Consider the following 17,352-nt stretch of genomic DNA (forward strand, 5'->3'; position numbering starts at 1 on the left):
TTCAGGCACATCCCCAGTAGGGGGTGTGCAGGAGGCAGCTGATCGATGTTTCTCTCTCATCGATGTTTCTAACTCTCTATCCTTCTCTCTTCCTCTCTGTAAAAAAACAATAACATATATTTCAAAATGTTAAAATAACACTACCTGTTTCCTTGGGTCAGCGTATGGAAGACTGGTTAGATTTGCAATCTTAACTCTTGCATTAACCTGAGTGACTTGGCAACTACCTTCATTCCTTGGAACTTGATTCCCCTTCCGGAAAGAAAGTGCAACAGATTAAGTATGTATTTCTTAACGTTTTCGGGGTCAGCAACACGTTTGGGAATCTGATAAAAACTATAGTCCCAACTCCCCAGAGACAAACTCAAGTAGGAAAAACATGTGCATACATTGTGGGGCGGGGGCAGTGCTGAGGCTCGGAAGCCCAGTTGAGGTTGCAGATCCCTGCATTAGGGTCTCTTCAACACTAACATTCTGTTCATCTCTAAGCGATCGTGCTGCTGTCAGAATGATTCCTCAGAGACGTCAAAATGTGTGTGTGTGTGTGGGGGGGGGTTATCTAGAAACAAAACGAGAAAAGGATACAAAGAAATGTGCCTGCGAGCCATGCTGCACTTTACCTCCCCGTGGCAGCCACAGTTCTCTGACCCTGCCAAAATTAAGACACACCGCAGCCATAAGGGAGAGGTTTTGGCGGGAAGGTCCGGGTGGGCGGAAAACGCGGGCGCTGGGGAAGGAGACCAAACGGCAGGCCCGGGCCGGGCCGCTGCATTCCTCCACTCCGCCCACCAGGGCTCGCTCTCGGCCCACGGCTGGGACGCCGAGGCACGGGGCGTCCTGGGGTGCACGCCCGCCCCTGGCAGCCGCCGAGCGGCGGGGAGAGCTCAGAGCGCCGCCGCCCGGAAGGAACGTGCCGTCCAGGCCCCGCGGGTCTGCCCCCCTTCCCTCCCGCCGCCCGCCGACGTCGGCGCTGCTCCGGTCGCCATGGTGACCAATCCCGGCCGGCCCCGCCCCCGCCCCCTGCCGCGGCCCCCTGACGTCGACGCACGTCAGCAGCGGCGCGCGCCTGGCTGGGCCCAGCGGAGCTGAAGGGACAGAGCGAGGAGCGAGCCGAGCGGCCGTCGCCCGAGCTCAGCCGCGCCGCCCGCCAGCCCGCGCTCCAGTCCGCCGTGTCGGGCAGCGGGACCCAGCATGGTCATGGCGGATGGCCCGAGGCACTTGCAGCGCGGGCCGGTCCGGGTGGGGTTCTACGACATCGAGGGCACGCTGGGCAAGGGCAACTTCGCCGTGGTGAAGCTGGGGCGGCACCGGATCACCAAGACGGAGGTGCGGCCCGGGCTCGGCGGGGGCGTCCGAGGCGAGGGCTGGGGAGAGGAGCTGTTTCCCGAGCGGGGCGGCTGCAGCGGGGCCTGGGGAGACCCCCGGAGGCCGGGTCACCAGCGGAGGCGGGAGGGCCGGGACTGAGGACCCAGGAGGTGCAGCGGGTCGGTGAGCGCCGAGGGGGTCGCGGCCGGGCCACTCGGACCGAGTGTCGTCGTCCCCTTGGAAACCCGACCAGCCGGGGCTGTGCCTTTCCCGACGCCAACCCCCGGCGGCCACGCGGAATTTCGGCCAGCGCCTCCCACCCTGGCGTGACCCGGTCCGTGGCCTCCGCTCGGGAGCCCAAGTTCCGCGTCTTCCCTGCTTTCGGCTGGGGGTGGGGTGGGAGGGGAAGTGAGGTGCTCCCGGGCTGCGCGGTGCGGGACGCCGCCGGCCCCGCGGAGGGGACGCCCTCCCGCGCTCGGACTCCGGAGACGGGCATCGCGCGCCCCCGTGACCTCGGCGCCCCCCGCGGCCCCGCGAGGAAGGGACCCCGGTGGCCGAGAATGCCCGGACGGCCGCTGTCATCTCTCCCTGCCTTTGCCCGACAGTGCCTCCGATTCGGTGGCAGGCGGCTGGCTCCCACACTCCAGACAATGGGGCTGGTGACAGCGGTCCTCCCTGCGTCTGCCCGGCGGGCGGCGTGGCCTGTCTCACCCCGGGCGGTCGCGCTGCCAGGTGTGCTCCGGGCTGTGCACACGCGTTCCCCGCGCCGCCGCCGACTCCGCTCTGCACTCGCAAAGCCGCCGCTGCTTCCCGGCGGATTCCGCACCCCCCCCCCCCCCCCCCGCATTGCACATTCTAATGCACCGCACACATTTCCCCACAAGTCCCTGTTCTTACCTAACCGCCCCCCTTCCCTCCACGGCCTCAAGCTGCTCTCCTCGGGGTCTCTATTTTAAGATGTGCAAATTAAATACTTTAGAAAAAAACGGTAGAAACAACCATTCTTTAGGGGGAAAAAACCAAAAACCTGGTGTTTTCGACGTATTCCACATTCCACTTTGCCTCATGGTAGTGGTTCTGTTATTTCATCATTTTTCAGTTTGTTTTTTTCTCCCAGTTTTCACCCCTTTCCGTTTTTCCCCATATTAGTGTGGGTGTACTAGGGTTTGAATGTGGAATAACAGGACCTTTTCATTTTTCAGAAGGGCAGTGTAAGGTGGAGGGCAGTTGACAGCTTGAGTAATTTTCGTAGCTGTTTTTCTTAGAAGTTTTGCTTAACTTTGTTTTTTTCTTTGTTTTTGTGAAGGGATCCATTGCCAAAAAGAAGGGGTGTATGTCATTGCGTCATCTTCACTGTTCACCCTCCCTTACTGATCTTGAAGTAACCCAAAATATGACTTATTTTTTAGCATCAGTACCAAGGTTACAGGTTGTCCTCTCACAGATTTCTCAATGTTAGCAATTCAGATTAAGTTTGTAATGATAAATACTGTGACTAATAGTGAGATTACTTCATCTGATCCAGCATTTTTTTAAATGAAGAAATTGGTTCCATTCTTCTAAAGAACTATGGTCTAATGATATGGCATTTCCCCTTTAAATTACATTAAAAGAAGGCATTTTTAAAGTGTATTTTTTATATGAGTCCTTGCTTCATAACTGTCTAAAAGTCAAACAAATTGCGTGTTACAAAAGCTACAGAACTTTGAACTATATATTGTTATGTGGCTAAATTCCAAACCCGTCAGTTCATATCATTTTTTTTCCTCATCAGGTCTTATCAGTATTAGTAGCAAGATTTAATTGTGAGCTGTTATTTATTAGATGAAATTTGGGTAATAGAGTATCTGTTTAAGTGGGGCTTATAGTGACTGACACATTCTGTTGAGCTTGACAGTTCAAAAGATGTCAGTTTTAACCTGATATATCTTGCAGAGCTAGGGGGCACTGTGAAGTAGTGCCACGATTTGGCTATCGGATGGAGTGAGATCAGTTCGTAATTGAAGGCACAGGTCAGATTGTGAAAGAGCACCCAGATTCTGAATTGTGTGTGTAGTATATGTGTGTGTAAAATGATTTGTGTTAAGAGCTAAATTTCTAGTCCACAGGGCCCATCTCCTTTGTGCTTTTCTAAAGAAGGTGTCCTTAACATACAAAAAGAAGTAGTGTGCGTTTAACATAGGGTGAGTGTGTTTGTGGTGATTTGGTGTGATTGGAGATATTCAAGTTGAGAGGGGTGAGTGAAATAGCAGGGTAATTAACGAAAGGTTCCTGTAGATCTCAAGTTTTGTAAAGTTGCTGTGAAGTTTTATGATAATTTGCATTTAGAATTGTCTAGATACAGTTGTAAGAACAATTGTTCTTAGAGTGTACTATTTGTTGTTAATGAGAGTTTTTAAAAAGAAGTATTTTGTTATCGTCATTAATTCACTGTATATTTATGTCTAATAAATACAATAGCTACTTCAAATATAAATAAAAAGGCTAGTGGAAACTTTAAAGTTTTATTGAACATTATTTTAGCTTCTCATTGCTGAGCACAGTACAGTAATTACAGTGAAAATAATGTATAAAGAACAGTATCAGCAAAATATACTTATACTTATTGCTTATAAAAGGTCCTTCAATATAGTATACTTTAATATCAGTATGTTTGTGTATTTTAAAACTTAGAGGTCTTTTTTCTAAAATTGGAACCCAAGACAGATTTTAGGGCTTAGTTTAAACATCAATGTCATGAACAACTGGACCCTTTTATTTTGAATGGGCTCTTCTCTGCCTCTTGTTCTGTATCATTAAAAAATAATGTTTTCTACAGAGCTTGGGAGATCCAAGACTGTTGGCATTTTAGGGGAGGGAATCAGTAGACAAAAGAGATCTTCATTTTGGTCTAATCAGTTAAATAGCTTAACATTAAGAAATATAATTACATCATCATCTGAAGCAGTATTCCCATGTTGGACTTCTGTGAAAATTTGCAAACAAAAGGGAAGGCTTCCTAATATAATGCAGTACTTCATAAAAGCTTTGTAGTATTTGTTTGTGATTTATGAATTAGAGTGGCTAATTTTATAAAATTAGCATAATGGGAAAAGAATAGTAGCATTTAGACTGTTAAACTATTTTAGGCAGTAGTGCTATGTGTCCTTGAGTAGTGTTTTATTTTATTAATACTATACTAGCAAAGAACTTTTACCTTTTATCTGATTATATGGCTAGTTTTTTTGTCTGTTAAGTAAAATTCCAGAAAAATCACTTGTACCCTTAAACTTTTTCTTGTTTTCTGACTATTAAAGAAATGTAGTCTCGATGTAGAAAATATGAAGAATAGATCATAAAAAAGTACATGTATAATTTCTTCACCAGTGGGAATAAGTCATTCTCAACATTATGGTGTGTTTCCCTCTAGTCATCTTTTTTAATGCATTTTTCCATAGATGAGATCACATGGTAGGTACACGTATATACATTGTATCCCTTTTTCCACTTACAGCCTGAGCATTTTGCTTATTATATGTAAGTTGATAAAACATTTTTTAAAAATGTTTTTATTGATTCTTTTTAGAGAGAAAAGGAGAGAGAGAGAGAGAGAGAGAGAGAGAGAGAGAGAGAGAGAGAAACATCAATCAGCTGCCTCCCACACACCTTGACAGGGATGAACCCACAACCAGGATATGTGCCCTAACGGGGAATGGAACCGGCAACCTTTCAGTGCCCAACCAACTGAGCCACACTGACCAGGACTTGATAAAACATTTTTAATATCTTCAGTGTTCTACCTTACAGATGAATCCTATTTTACTTAATAATTCCCTTATTATTGAACACTAGAGTCCCGGTGCACAAAAATTTGTGCACTCGGGGGGGAGGGGAGTCCCTCAGCCCGGCCTGTGCCCTCTCGCAGTCTGGGACACCTCGGGAGATAATGACCTGCTGGCTTAGGCCTGCTTCCGGGTGGCAGAGGGCAGGCCCAATCCCTAGGTGCAGCCCCTGGTCGGGCTCAGAGCAGGGCCGATTGGGGGGTTGGGGCACCACCCCCTGTCACACTCAAGGCAGGGTTGATGGGGAGGTTGCAGCGCCACCCACTGTCACGCACAGAGCAGGGCCAATCAGGGGGTTGGGGCGCTGCCCCCTGTCACGCACACAGCAGGGCCCATCAGGGGGTTGGGGCGTCACCCCCTTTCACACACACAGCAGGGCCAATCAGGGGGTTGGGGCGTCACCCCCTGTCATGCACAGAGCAGGGCCCATCAGGGGGGTTGGGGCTCCATACCCTGTCACACACAGAGCAGGGCCCATCAGGGGGTTGGGGAGCTCCCCCCTGTCACGCACAGAGCAGGGCCCATCAGGGGGTTGAGGAGCTCCCCCCTGTCACTCAGAGAGTAGGGCCGATAGGGGAGTTGGGGCACCATCCCCTGTCACACACAGAGCAAGGCGGATCAGCGGGTTGGGGCGCCGCCCTCTATCACCCACAGAGCAGGGCCAAATAGGGGGTTGGGGCGCCGCCACTGTCACACTCAGGGCAGGGCTGATGGGGAAGTTATGGCTCTACCCCATCACACACAGAGCAGGGCCCGTGGCGGGGGGGGGGGGGGGGGGGGGTTGGGGTGCCGCACCCTGTCACACACAGAGCCGCAGGGCGATCAGGGGGTTTGGGCGCTGCCCCCTGTCACGCTCATCCCGGTGCCGGGAGGTCTCACGGCTCCGCTGATCCTGGTGCTGGGAGCATATTACCCTTTTACTATATAGAATAGAGGCCTGGTGCACGGATGGGGGCTGGCTGGTTTGCCCTGAAGGGTGTCCTGGATCAGGGTGGGGGTCCTACTGGGGTGCCTGGCCAGCCTGGGTGAGTGGATGATGGCTGTTTGCAGCTGGTCACACACCCTTCAGGGTGGGGATCCCCACTGGGGTGCCTGGCCAGTCTGGGTGAGGGGCTGAGGGCTGTTTTCAGGCTGGGGGTGACTGAAGCTCCCAACCGCTCCTTTTTTCCTTTTTTTTTTTTTTATTCTGGGCCAGCTTTAGCTTGAGGCTTGGCTCCAGCTCTTAGGCTGAAAGTAGGTTTCTGGCCTTTGCATACAATGTTGCGATCCTGCTGGCTGAAGTCAGGCGGTATTTGTTACAATGTTTCTTAAACTGCCCACTCAGAGGCCTGCAGCGGCAGGCGGGGAACGTTGGTTTCCTCCATCACTGAGGCAAGCAAGCCTCATGTTAGTTTCAAGCTGCCTGGCTGCCGGCAGCCATCTTGGCTGACAGTTAATTTGCATATCTAGCTGATTAGCCAATGAAAAGGGTAGCGGTTGTACGCCAATTACCATGTTTCTCTTTTATTAGTGTAGATTAGATAGCATCCAGTGTTGACTTATAGTAAATAACTTGCACTGAATGATTTTTGTGTATATAACTCTTTGTCTGAATTTTTTTATTTTTTCAGGAAGGAGAAATTGGAGGTAAATTCCTAGAAGGAAATTAACAAGTGAGAAGGTTATTTTTATATTAAAGAGTAATATATTTTTATCAAATTTATCATGTTTAGCTAAAGAACACATAAATATGTGGTCCTTGGAATCTTAAATATATTTCACAGAGATTCTGAAAATGCCTTATTAAATGGCACCTACCCTTTAAGAGAACCTGGAATACAAAACTTATAGTAAGGACATTCCGAACACTGCTTTTGTTCACTGAAAAGCTTTCTGTGTGCATTTGGGGCTTTTATATTTAGGCATAACTCTTTAACTATTACATTAAAATATATTTTTTAAGTTTTCCAAATAAAGTATCCAAGTTGCATTTTTGGAGCAAGGGTAAGAAACCAGAGAAGGGTATATCCCTGATTGCAATATTTCTTGAAGAAGAGAACTTATTTTTTTAATACAACTGAATTTTATACTTTGCTTTAAAATTTTAAGACTCCTCTAAGTATTCTTGGTATTAATCTTGTGCTATGAAGTAGTCCAGATTTCAAGCAGCAGCTGTACTATGGGCAACAGAAGGACTTTCTACCAAATAATTTAATCATCCATATTTGTATCTAGGCCTATTTATGATCTTTGTGATGAAATAATTATTTTATTTATCATGGAAGATATATGCTTTATTAGAAATTGTCTCTAGTTTCTTGGCACCCAGGCTAGTAATATTTGGCAAATTATTTAGTTCAAAATACTCTGTTCTTTTGGGGCAGTTGAGGGAGGCAAATATGCAAAATAAGAGTTGTGTAAATTTTTATATTCTGTAGAAACTTTAAACTTTAACAGAGTTTAATGTGTTCTTAGTTTAATTCCACTGGGAAATTATATCTCAGTATCAGGCAATTAAGAAAACATTTATTTAGAAATAACTGAAACTGGCCTCGATTCTTGGATTCACATGATGACATTTGATTTATGACCCACTGCTGATGACAGATTCATTTTCTTGGAGCCAAATGGATTCCAGAAATACATTAAGATACCTTTCTTTCCTCTTTGGTGTACCTAGTACTTCTAACTTCTGGCTGCATATTTTTTATAAGTTATGTAAAAGTTCCTTTATACAGAACATTTGTGGAGAATGCGATTTTACCCTTCAAAGTTTCAGATTATTAGAAGAATGAAAGAATTACATTTGGGAATGTAATTTAAAAAATCATCATTTTAAAAATACTTTAAACAGGTTAAGAGATGAATCTTGGATGGAGTAAGCTAAAAAGTGATGCTAAAATTTGTTTTAAGTTCTTTAAAATTATCATAGTATTTATGTGTTTTTCCTCCAACTACAAAAATAATTATAGACATTGCTTATTCAATGTAGACATTGTTGAAAAGCTCAAAGAAGAAAATAAATATCCTTAATTCCACCATCCAGACCAAGAGATAATTAAGTTCATATCCTCTTAGTTATTCACATATGTTCTACATATAGGTAATAAAATTGATGTCATCTATATATGTAATCTGTGTTTTTTATTGTGTTAGTGAAATTTCCCAAAGTTTTAAAAAGAACTTCAGTTAAATACTAACTGTCCTTGCACATGACTGACTGTATTTTATTTATCAACTTCCTGTTCTTATTTCGCTCTCTCACTGTTTCTCTTTCAAAAATAATGTTTCAGAGAGCATTCCTGTATATACATTTTTGTATACCTATCTGATTATTTCCTTAGGGTAATACCATAGTTATGGAAATTCTTGGGTCAGGAAATATGTCTTTACATCTGTATCTTATGGCATGGGATGCCAAATTACCCTAAAATAAAAAAGGAGTACCTATTAATTTTTACCAGGAAGAATGCATATTTACCAGGAATAAGATTTTTAAATCTTTTCCGATTTGATGGAAGAAAATAATATATCTTATTCTCATTTGCGTTTCTTTGATTACACAGTTTCATGTGATGACTGTATTTCTTTTGTGAATTGCTTGTTTGTTCTTCGGCCCATTTTTTAATTGAGTTGTCTTTTTGTAAATTTGCTTAAATAATTTTTAAGATTATTTTTAATCATTTATAGTCTTAAAAATTCTCAGTTGAATTTGTATGCGTATAAAAGTATACTAACATTTACCCTTACTCCAATTGGTTTCGCTTACCCATCATTATAATAATCAAATTAAATCTTAATGAGGGCTTATTTTATTATATAAATTCTTGTATTTTAAAAGTCAAATTTTAAATTGGAAAAAAAGTCTAATTTATTTACCCTTAAAGGGTAATTAAAGAACTCCATGTCAGTTTTACTACTGACTTTTACTGCTTTCAGAAACCCTTTCATTGTAGACTACTTACATTCACTTTTTAGTCAAATTTTATTTTTTAACTTTAAAAATATAATTGTATGGTAAGGATAAATCTACTTGCTACTTTAGAGAGACCATGTAGAATTAGTGTGTTAGTAGTAAATAACACTGAAGCAGATATTACCTGAGACAGCAAACATATGTTAATGCCTTCTGATTTGTTACTAGAAGAATAGCTCTTATTTTGTAACTTCCTTATAAAGTTCCTCAAAGCCACTCGTGTGTGTGGTTTCTTTAAATGTATGAGATTAATATTTCTTATGAGAAGTGAAATAATATTTTTTTGAAATAATTTTTTCTAAATTTATCATACAGGGTAACATAAGCATTAAATTATATGTTGAAACATGAAAATATTCCTTTTATTCATCAGTTTAACATTATTTGATTTCTGCTCTTACATTTAATCTGTGCAAATTTGTATTTTACGTAGTTGTTATATTTGTGTGTATTTTTTAACAAGATTATTGGAAACATCCCTATATATAGTCTTAACTAATATTTAAGTTTTAAAATATACCCATTTTATAAAGAATTTAGAAATTAAGAAAATGACTAATATTTAACAGATAGAGAAGTTAGCATATTTGATAAATATAACTCCATTTTCTTTTTTCTTATTAGAAAAGTATTCATTTTAATCAAAGAGAAATTATACAGAAAAGTATAATGGAAAAATAAAATAATCCGTTATTTTTTAGTCTAAGCATTTCTCCATATTATTAAAAGGAACCATTTTAATAGTTAATATTAATAAGTCATAATGTAAACTTACCATAGTTCATGTAATTATTTCCTAGTTACTGTTTCTACTTTTTAATGTTATAAATTATCATTTCAGATTATTTCTTTCAAGTAATTTCTTAGAAGTAGAATCCTTAGGCTAAATGGGATGGATGATTTTTAAGGTTCTTGACATTGTCAAATTACCTTATAGAAAAGTTATAACCTATTTTATATTCCTAGCAGCCACATATAAAAGTGGCCATCTCTTTGAACCTTAACTCTCAAGGGTATTTACATTTTAATCTTTGTAAATATAATAAGTGAAAATGGTATCTTTTGAGATATAAGTGACATATTAGGTATTTTGTTAGGTTTTTTGTTTTTGTTTTGTTGCCCTGACTGGGAATCAAACTGGAGACCTTCTGGTACATGGTATGACGGTCAATCAACTGAGCTACATAAGCCAGGGCAGTATTTTGTTGTTTTTAATTCTCGTTTTCCTATTTCTGAGGTTATAATATTCAGTGTTGCTACTTTACGTGGGATTTAGTAATCATTTTAGCTTATCCAATATGCCCTCTAAAGTTGTATAGGAAACTTTCTTTTTGAACACTTGCAGAAGGAATATTAATTTTTCTAATCTCCAATAAATTCACTGAAGGTTATTTTTAAAACAATGCATACATATCTAATTAGTCAGAAACGGCAGTTGGGGTCTCCACAGCAGACCCATCCCAGACTGCTCAGTGAGGCAAAAGCCAGCGGGAGCCCAAGCGCCTGCAGCTGACACCTGCAGCTAACAACCTGCAGCTGACACCTGCAGGACTAGCTCGGTGAGGGAAGTACAGCTCAGAACAGGGAAAATCAAGGCGTGAGACTCAAAGCAGACCCAGCCTCTGGGCTAAGGAGTCCCTGCCCACTGGACAGCTGGCACGACAACCTTGGGGTTGAACTCCACTGGTAGCAAGTCGGAGTGGAGATCCCTCCCACAAACGGGACATCAACAATCAAGTCCCAATTACAACAGGAGAGCCCAAACAGTGCACACAAGGGGCACTCCTAGAGCATCCAGCTCAGCTGAACAAAGAGACTGCACTACTGGGCCCCTCAAGATACTTTCTACGCTAGGCCAGCCCACAAAGAATGGGAGGCATAACAGTCCTATCTAATACATACTAGTAGAAGCAAATATAAAGAGACAGCTAAAATTGGGAGACAAAATATGCCAATGTTACCATCCTAAGGGATATTGAAAATATTCAAGTATAGAGTTATCTTTTTATCTGTCAACGTTTAACCAAAGTAAATAACAACTGTGCCTATAGTCTCATTTCTAGCAAAGTTTAGCACTTTCTACTTTCTAGAATATTTTGATTACAGAAGCAAAATACTAACAAACATCAAAATAACTATTGTAAAACTGCCTAGCAAAGAAGCTCTACCCTACCCCCTTTCTTCTTAGGCAAAAATTTAGTTTTATGAATATATTTAGTAATCTGATTTCTCTTGGGAACTTGAGTTCTTCTGTGGATTACAATTAATTCAAATCAGAAAACAAGCTGTGACAGCAAATTAGGAATAGACAAAAGTAAGAAATAAACCTTACAGCCCTGACCGGTTTAGCTCAGTGGATAGAGCGTCGGCCTGCAGACTCAGGGGTCCCGGGTTCGATTCCGGTCAAGGGCGTGTGCCTTGGTTGCGGGCGCATCACCAGTGGGGAGTGTGCAGGAGGCGGCTGATCGATGTTTCTCTCTCATCGATGTTTCTGACTCTCTGTAAGAAATCAATAAAATATATTTTTTTAAAAAAGAAAAGAAATAAACCTTACAGTAGAGATACAAGCAAAGGACAGAGTAGCTATAAGGAAAGAAGAAAAAAATAATTGTATAATCGAGGGTCTGAGGGATTTGACAAGCTGAGTCCTATTAGATTATCGTGCATACAGTATCAATATTTTAAATTTACCCTGAAATAACATAAAACTGAATTGTGTTCAGAATACATACATAGAATGAAAAAGTACATTTTAGAGTTTCTTCAGAACTTACAATTAAACTTGGGTGGTGTCTAATTATCTGAAAATTTTATTTAAGTCAGAATGGTTCATTTCCTAACCAAAGATATACTAATTTTTAAAAATTGGGTTTTTTTGGTTGTATGAAAAAAAGGTACATGATTGTTGATTTCTGATTACCTAGTTATTCATTTTCAAGTGCAGCTCCTTCAAATTATTAACCTTGGGAAGGTTTGGGTTCCTATCTAGTTATAACAGGGAGAGGCCACATTTTTTTTTATTATAACATTTTTTTAAATTTATTGCTTAAAGTAATACAAAGGGTATTACATATGTGTCCATTCCCCCCCCCCCCGCCCTAGACAGTCCCCTAGCCTCCCCTATACCCCACTGTCTTATGTCCATTGGTTATGCTTATATGCATGCATACAAGTCCTTTGGTTGATCTCTTACCCCCCTACCTCCCACATGAATGAGTGAGATCATGTGGTATTTTTCCTTCATTGACTGGCTTATTTCACTTAGCATAATGCTCTCCAGTTCCATCCATGCCGTTGCAAATGGTAAGAGTTCCCTCCTTTTTAGAGCAGCATAGTATTCCATCGTGTAGATGTACCACAGTTTTCTAATCCATTCATCTACTGATGGGCACTTAGGCTGTTTCCAGATCTTAGCTATGGTGAATTGTGCTGCTATGAACATAGGGGTGCATATATCCTTTCTGATTGGTGTTTCTGGTTTCTTGGGATATATTTCTAGAAGTGGGATCACAGGGTCAAATGGGAGTTCCATTTTCAGTTTTTTGAGGAAACTCCATACTGTCTTCCATAGTGGCTGCACCAGTCTGCATTCCCACCAGCAGTGCACAAGTGTTCCTTTTTCTCCACATCCTCTCCAGCACTTGTCGGAGAGGCCACATTTTTAAAAATTAGATTTCGTTATGAAAGTCAAAATTTAGTATAATTACTAACATTTGAGTTTTTGCACTTTATTTTTTAGAACAAAATTTAAATCAGCCCTGGCTGGTATGGCTTGGTGGATGGAGCATTGGCCTGTGGACCGGGGTGTCCCAGGTTTGATGCTGGTCATGGGCACATGCCCGGGGTTGCAGGCTCGGTCTCCAGTGGGAGGTGTGCAGGAAGCGGCCAATTGGTGATTCTCCCTCATCATTGATGTTTCTGTCTCTCCCTCTCCCTTCTTCTCTGAAATCAATAAAGATATATCTTAAAAAATTTAATCCAATGGGTAGCTTCATTGGAGATGAATTTTTATAATTTATATTAGCTTTTGAACCTATCACTTGGCTTTTCTAGAAAAACTAGTGGCCTGGTGCATGGATTCCTGCACATTAAAAGGAAATTAGAAGAAATATTTTAATATTGCTACTCACCCTTTCTCTATAATAGAAGTGTCAGAGATGAAAGAAAATTAGTAAAATGTATACAAAAATAATATATAAATTGATTAATAAATAAACAACAACATGATATAAAAACAACAAAGACATGATATAAAACAACAAAAACATGTTATAAAAACAATGACTGATAAGTTGATTATTCAGATATCTCCCTGTATACCACATTAAGAGTAAAAACACTTTCAAATTGCTTGACTAATTTCCCTTGTGATGAAGTATTTACAACATTAATGTCACGCGCTCTTCGAACTCAAGAGAAAGCAACACACGCATGCTAAGACGCCAGCAAGAGCTTTATATGTATTGCACATGTGTTTATTTTTAAATTGCCAGTGTGCGTCATATATACTGGCCGGTTCGTTGGATAGATGTACAGTCGGTCACTTAGCCTTGTGTGTGTGTGTGTGTGTGTGTGTGTATGTGTGTTTCATTTTAGCACAATAGAAACTGTGTTCTACTTGGCTGATCATTTATTTATAGGTACCTTGTGGTGGGATAATAACTAGTTGAAACTGCTGAGATTTTATTTAATTTATAAATGGAGTACAAAGGCATTACGTTTGTATTGAAAGGGGAATATGTTTTATTAAAGTAACTTTGTAGGGTTATTCTTCATAGCACACTGAAGACACTACCAAACAAAATATACCAGTGTTTTACACGTAGTAGATGTTTACGAACTATTTGTTGAATGAATAAATGAGCATTGAATTTAATCTAGCTATAATTGTAATAGGAACCTACAGGCGAAGTCTCAGATGTCATTTATTAAAAAGATTCTAATTGGAAAATGTTAACCATTCTATACTAATTGTATTTATTTGTGTATGGGATGCAGGTGGCGATAAAAATTATAGATAAATCTCAGCTGGATGCAGTGAACCTTGAGAAAATCTACCGAGAAGTACAAATAATGAAAATGTTAGACCATCCTCACATAATCAAACTTTATCAGGTATGACTTAGCCTTACAACTCTCCATGCTTCTCACATTCAGTTCTCTATTTTGCATCATCATTTTTCTCTTTTATGATAGTTTTTTCAACGTATTAAAAAAGGATGATGTCATGTTTTTACTAAACTGAGTAGAACCACCTTTCTATATTCAAATAAAGAATTAGGAAAGTGAAAACTCGTAACTTAATTTTAACGTGTCTCTCAGACTGTAAGTTATTTATTTGAAAAGCTTGCCTGGCCTGTGTGGCTCAGTGGTTGAGCATCAGCCTATGAACTAGGAGGTCATGGTTTGAGTCCCAGTCAGGTCACTTGTCCGGGTTTCGGGCTCAATCCCCAGTAGGGGCCTGCAGGAAGCAGCTGATCAATGATTCTCTCTCATCATTGATGTTTCTATCTCTCTCTCCTTTCCCCTTCCTCTCTGAAATCAATAAAAATATATTTAAAATTTTTTTTAATTAAAAGCTCATAGTTGTGCATTTGTGATATCATCTTAAACCTGCTGGGTTTTGGTGGTGGTACTATTAATGAGGACATGGGAATTTTGCTTACTTAAAAAATATATTGCTATTGTTTTATGAAATACAAAGGCCAAAAATGATTTATTACTTAATGACATATTTGTAATACGTAGAGCCAAATCTTATGTTTTATTTGGGTTGTTATATTAGATAAAGTAACTGAGCCATTTTTTAAAAAACAACTTTATTAAGATATAATTTTTGTAGGAAACTGTACCCATTTTAAGTGTAAACCATGTTTTTTAAAAGGAAGACTTTCTCATATTTTTAAAGAGTATTTCATCTTTAAGAATGGTAATGTAATACCAAACACTTATAATAATTTCATTCATTAAGATGTGGAATATTTATATTGGAAAATTAGTTTCAAACTAAAATGTTACAGTATGCTAGACTATATGTACCTATTGTATTTAGACAGTGGCACGAGTATGTAATTTGTATCTCTTTATATATTCAAAATGCAGATACATATTTTATGTATACATATGTACATACACATATACATATTTAGCTAAACAACTTTTTATTGATAGAAATTTGCAGTTAAAGAGGTGTGGGACCATTAGCATTATCATTACCTAAAAATGAGAGACTGTGGTGTGCCACTCAAAACAATTCCTGAAGTTCTAAAACCCTAGAGGCCCTCTTAAGTCAAATGTATAGTACACCAGAGTATTTCTCCCTTTACGCTTTTTAAAATTTTTTTAGTTTATAATTTTTTTTTTATTCGTTTCAGAGAAGGGAGAGATAGAGAGAGATAGAAACATCAATGATGAGAGAGAATCATTGATGGGCTGCCTCCTGCACGCCCCCCACTGGGGATCCAGCCTGTAACCCAGGCATGTGCTCTGACCGGGAATTGAACCGTGACCTCCTGGTTCATAGGTTGATGCTCAACCTCTGAGCCACGCCAGCCAGGCCCCTTTACACTTTTTAAAAAAAATTTCTGAAGAGGATACTTATAAAAAAATAATCACATTCTTAGAAGTCTCTGATGAACCATAAGCCAAACTGAGGTTAAAACATGAAGCTTCACATGATAATTCTATGTTTATTTGAACTAAATGATCAGGTAAGTTGATTTGCTGTTTGACTTGTTTAAACCCAAATTGTAGGTGGCTCTTAGTTTTCTGGTCTGATAGGGGGTAGTCCTACACCTACATGTTAAAGCAAATTTGCTTCAGCTGTTTAGTAGATAGCAGTTCAATTTTATGCTATTAGTATGTGCCAGTATATAAAATGATAGAGTATTACAGAGAGGCAATCTAAAACTCGATCAGTTTTGAATTTGTAAATTCATTTCTTTTCGGTTCAGTATAGTTTGAAAAATCAAGTTTATGACAATGACAGGCTTCTTTTCTGAACCTAGAAAAACTAATTTAAATAAAAGTATATATAGCGGTGGAGTTATGAAGAAACTTTTGAACAATGTTTTAAAATAATAATACTTGTTACAGTATTAAAGTATAGTAGGAGGAATATCACCTTGTGCCAGATAAACTGAGCTGTATTTTATTCTCCTTTCCCTGATCAGCGTCTCCCGTATCACACAGGGCTAGAAAAATCAGTGAGGAGGTGGTAAAAAATTGAACTTCAAAACTCCAGTTACCTATATTAGCATTTTTAAACTTGAATGTGCATAATAACCACCTGGGGATTTTGTTAAAAGATAAATTATGTGTCAGTAGATCTGGGTGGGGCCTGAGAGCCTACATTTATTTCTAAGATACCTGAGCAGTGCTGCCTCTGCTGGTCCGTGGATGACACTTGGAGGAGCAAGGATCTAGATTTTCACCAGAGTGTTAGCATAAGGATATTGTGTCTTATACTTCGCCAGCTTCTGAATTGTTCATGACTTTGACACTTTTATTAGTAGTTTTAAAATAAGTAACTCTATAAAATGTGGCAAATTTCAATTCTTTCCTGTCAGACTAATATGGAATTATTTATCAATAGGTAATGGAGACCAAAAACATGTTGTACCTTGTGACAGAATATGCAAAAAATGGAGAAATTTTTGGTAAGCACTTTTCCTTAATTTTCAGAATTTGAAAATGTCGCCCTGGCCAGATGGCTCAGTTGGTTGGAACATCATCCTGAACACCAAAATAAAGATTTGGGGTTCGATTCCCAGTCTGGGCACATACCTAGGTTGTGGGTTCAGTCCCCTGTCGGGGGGCAACCAATCAGTGTTTCTCTAACTCTCTCTCCCTTCCTCCCTCCCTCCCTCCCTCCCTCCCTCCCTCCCTCCCTCCCTCTCTGTCTAAAATCAATAAAAACATATCCTCAGGTGAGGATTAAAACTTAAAAATGTCACTAATCTTCATAAACGGAGTATTTTCTATTCTTCTGCCTGTTCAAGAGTTGGTAACATGAATTAGAAATTTTTAAGCATTCAAATATAATAAAATATTCAGTAAGCTAAAAATATGGAATATAATTTATTCTCTTCTATTTATGATATTAAAGATATTGCTTAATTTTCTCACCTGTGTTAGAGATTAGAAAATTGAAGATAGGGAGACACTTTCAGTCATATTGCAAGGGAGATTTCCTTTCCTTTTATCTTCGTTTTTACCCTCCTTTTTAACAAATATTTATTGAACTCTTACCATGTCCCAGGCATTGTACTA

The 17,352-nt window shown here is 40.2% G+C and overlaps 1 protein-coding gene across 3 annotated transcripts in view; it reads left to right on the forward strand.

Moving 5' to 3' along the window:
- The first annotated feature begins 1,051 nt into the window (after positions 1 to 1,051).
- Positions 1,052 to 17,352, forward strand: part of SIK2 (salt inducible kinase 2) — a 134,116-nt gene continuing 117,815 nt past the window's right edge. The window contains exons 1-3 of one of the 3 annotated variants that reach the window (XM_059707838.1): positions 1,052 to 1,326; positions 14,080 to 14,196; positions 16,676 to 16,739. In XM_059707838.1, the coding sequence (XP_059563821.1) occupies positions 1,192 to 1,326; positions 14,080 to 14,196; positions 16,676 to 16,739 (316 nt within the window). In that variant the 5' untranslated portion in view covers positions 1,052 to 1,191. The remainder of the gene's footprint in view (positions 1,327 to 14,079; positions 14,197 to 16,675; positions 16,740 to 17,352) is intronic. The other 2 variants (XM_059707836.1, XM_059707837.1) reach the window with 2 other exon arrangements.

This window comes from Myotis daubentonii, chromosome 9 (assembly GCF_963259705.1).
Source record: "Myotis daubentonii chromosome 9, mMyoDau2.1, whole genome shotgun sequence".
Taxonomy (NCBI): domain Eukaryota; kingdom Metazoa; phylum Chordata; class Mammalia; order Chiroptera; family Vespertilionidae; genus Myotis; species Myotis daubentonii.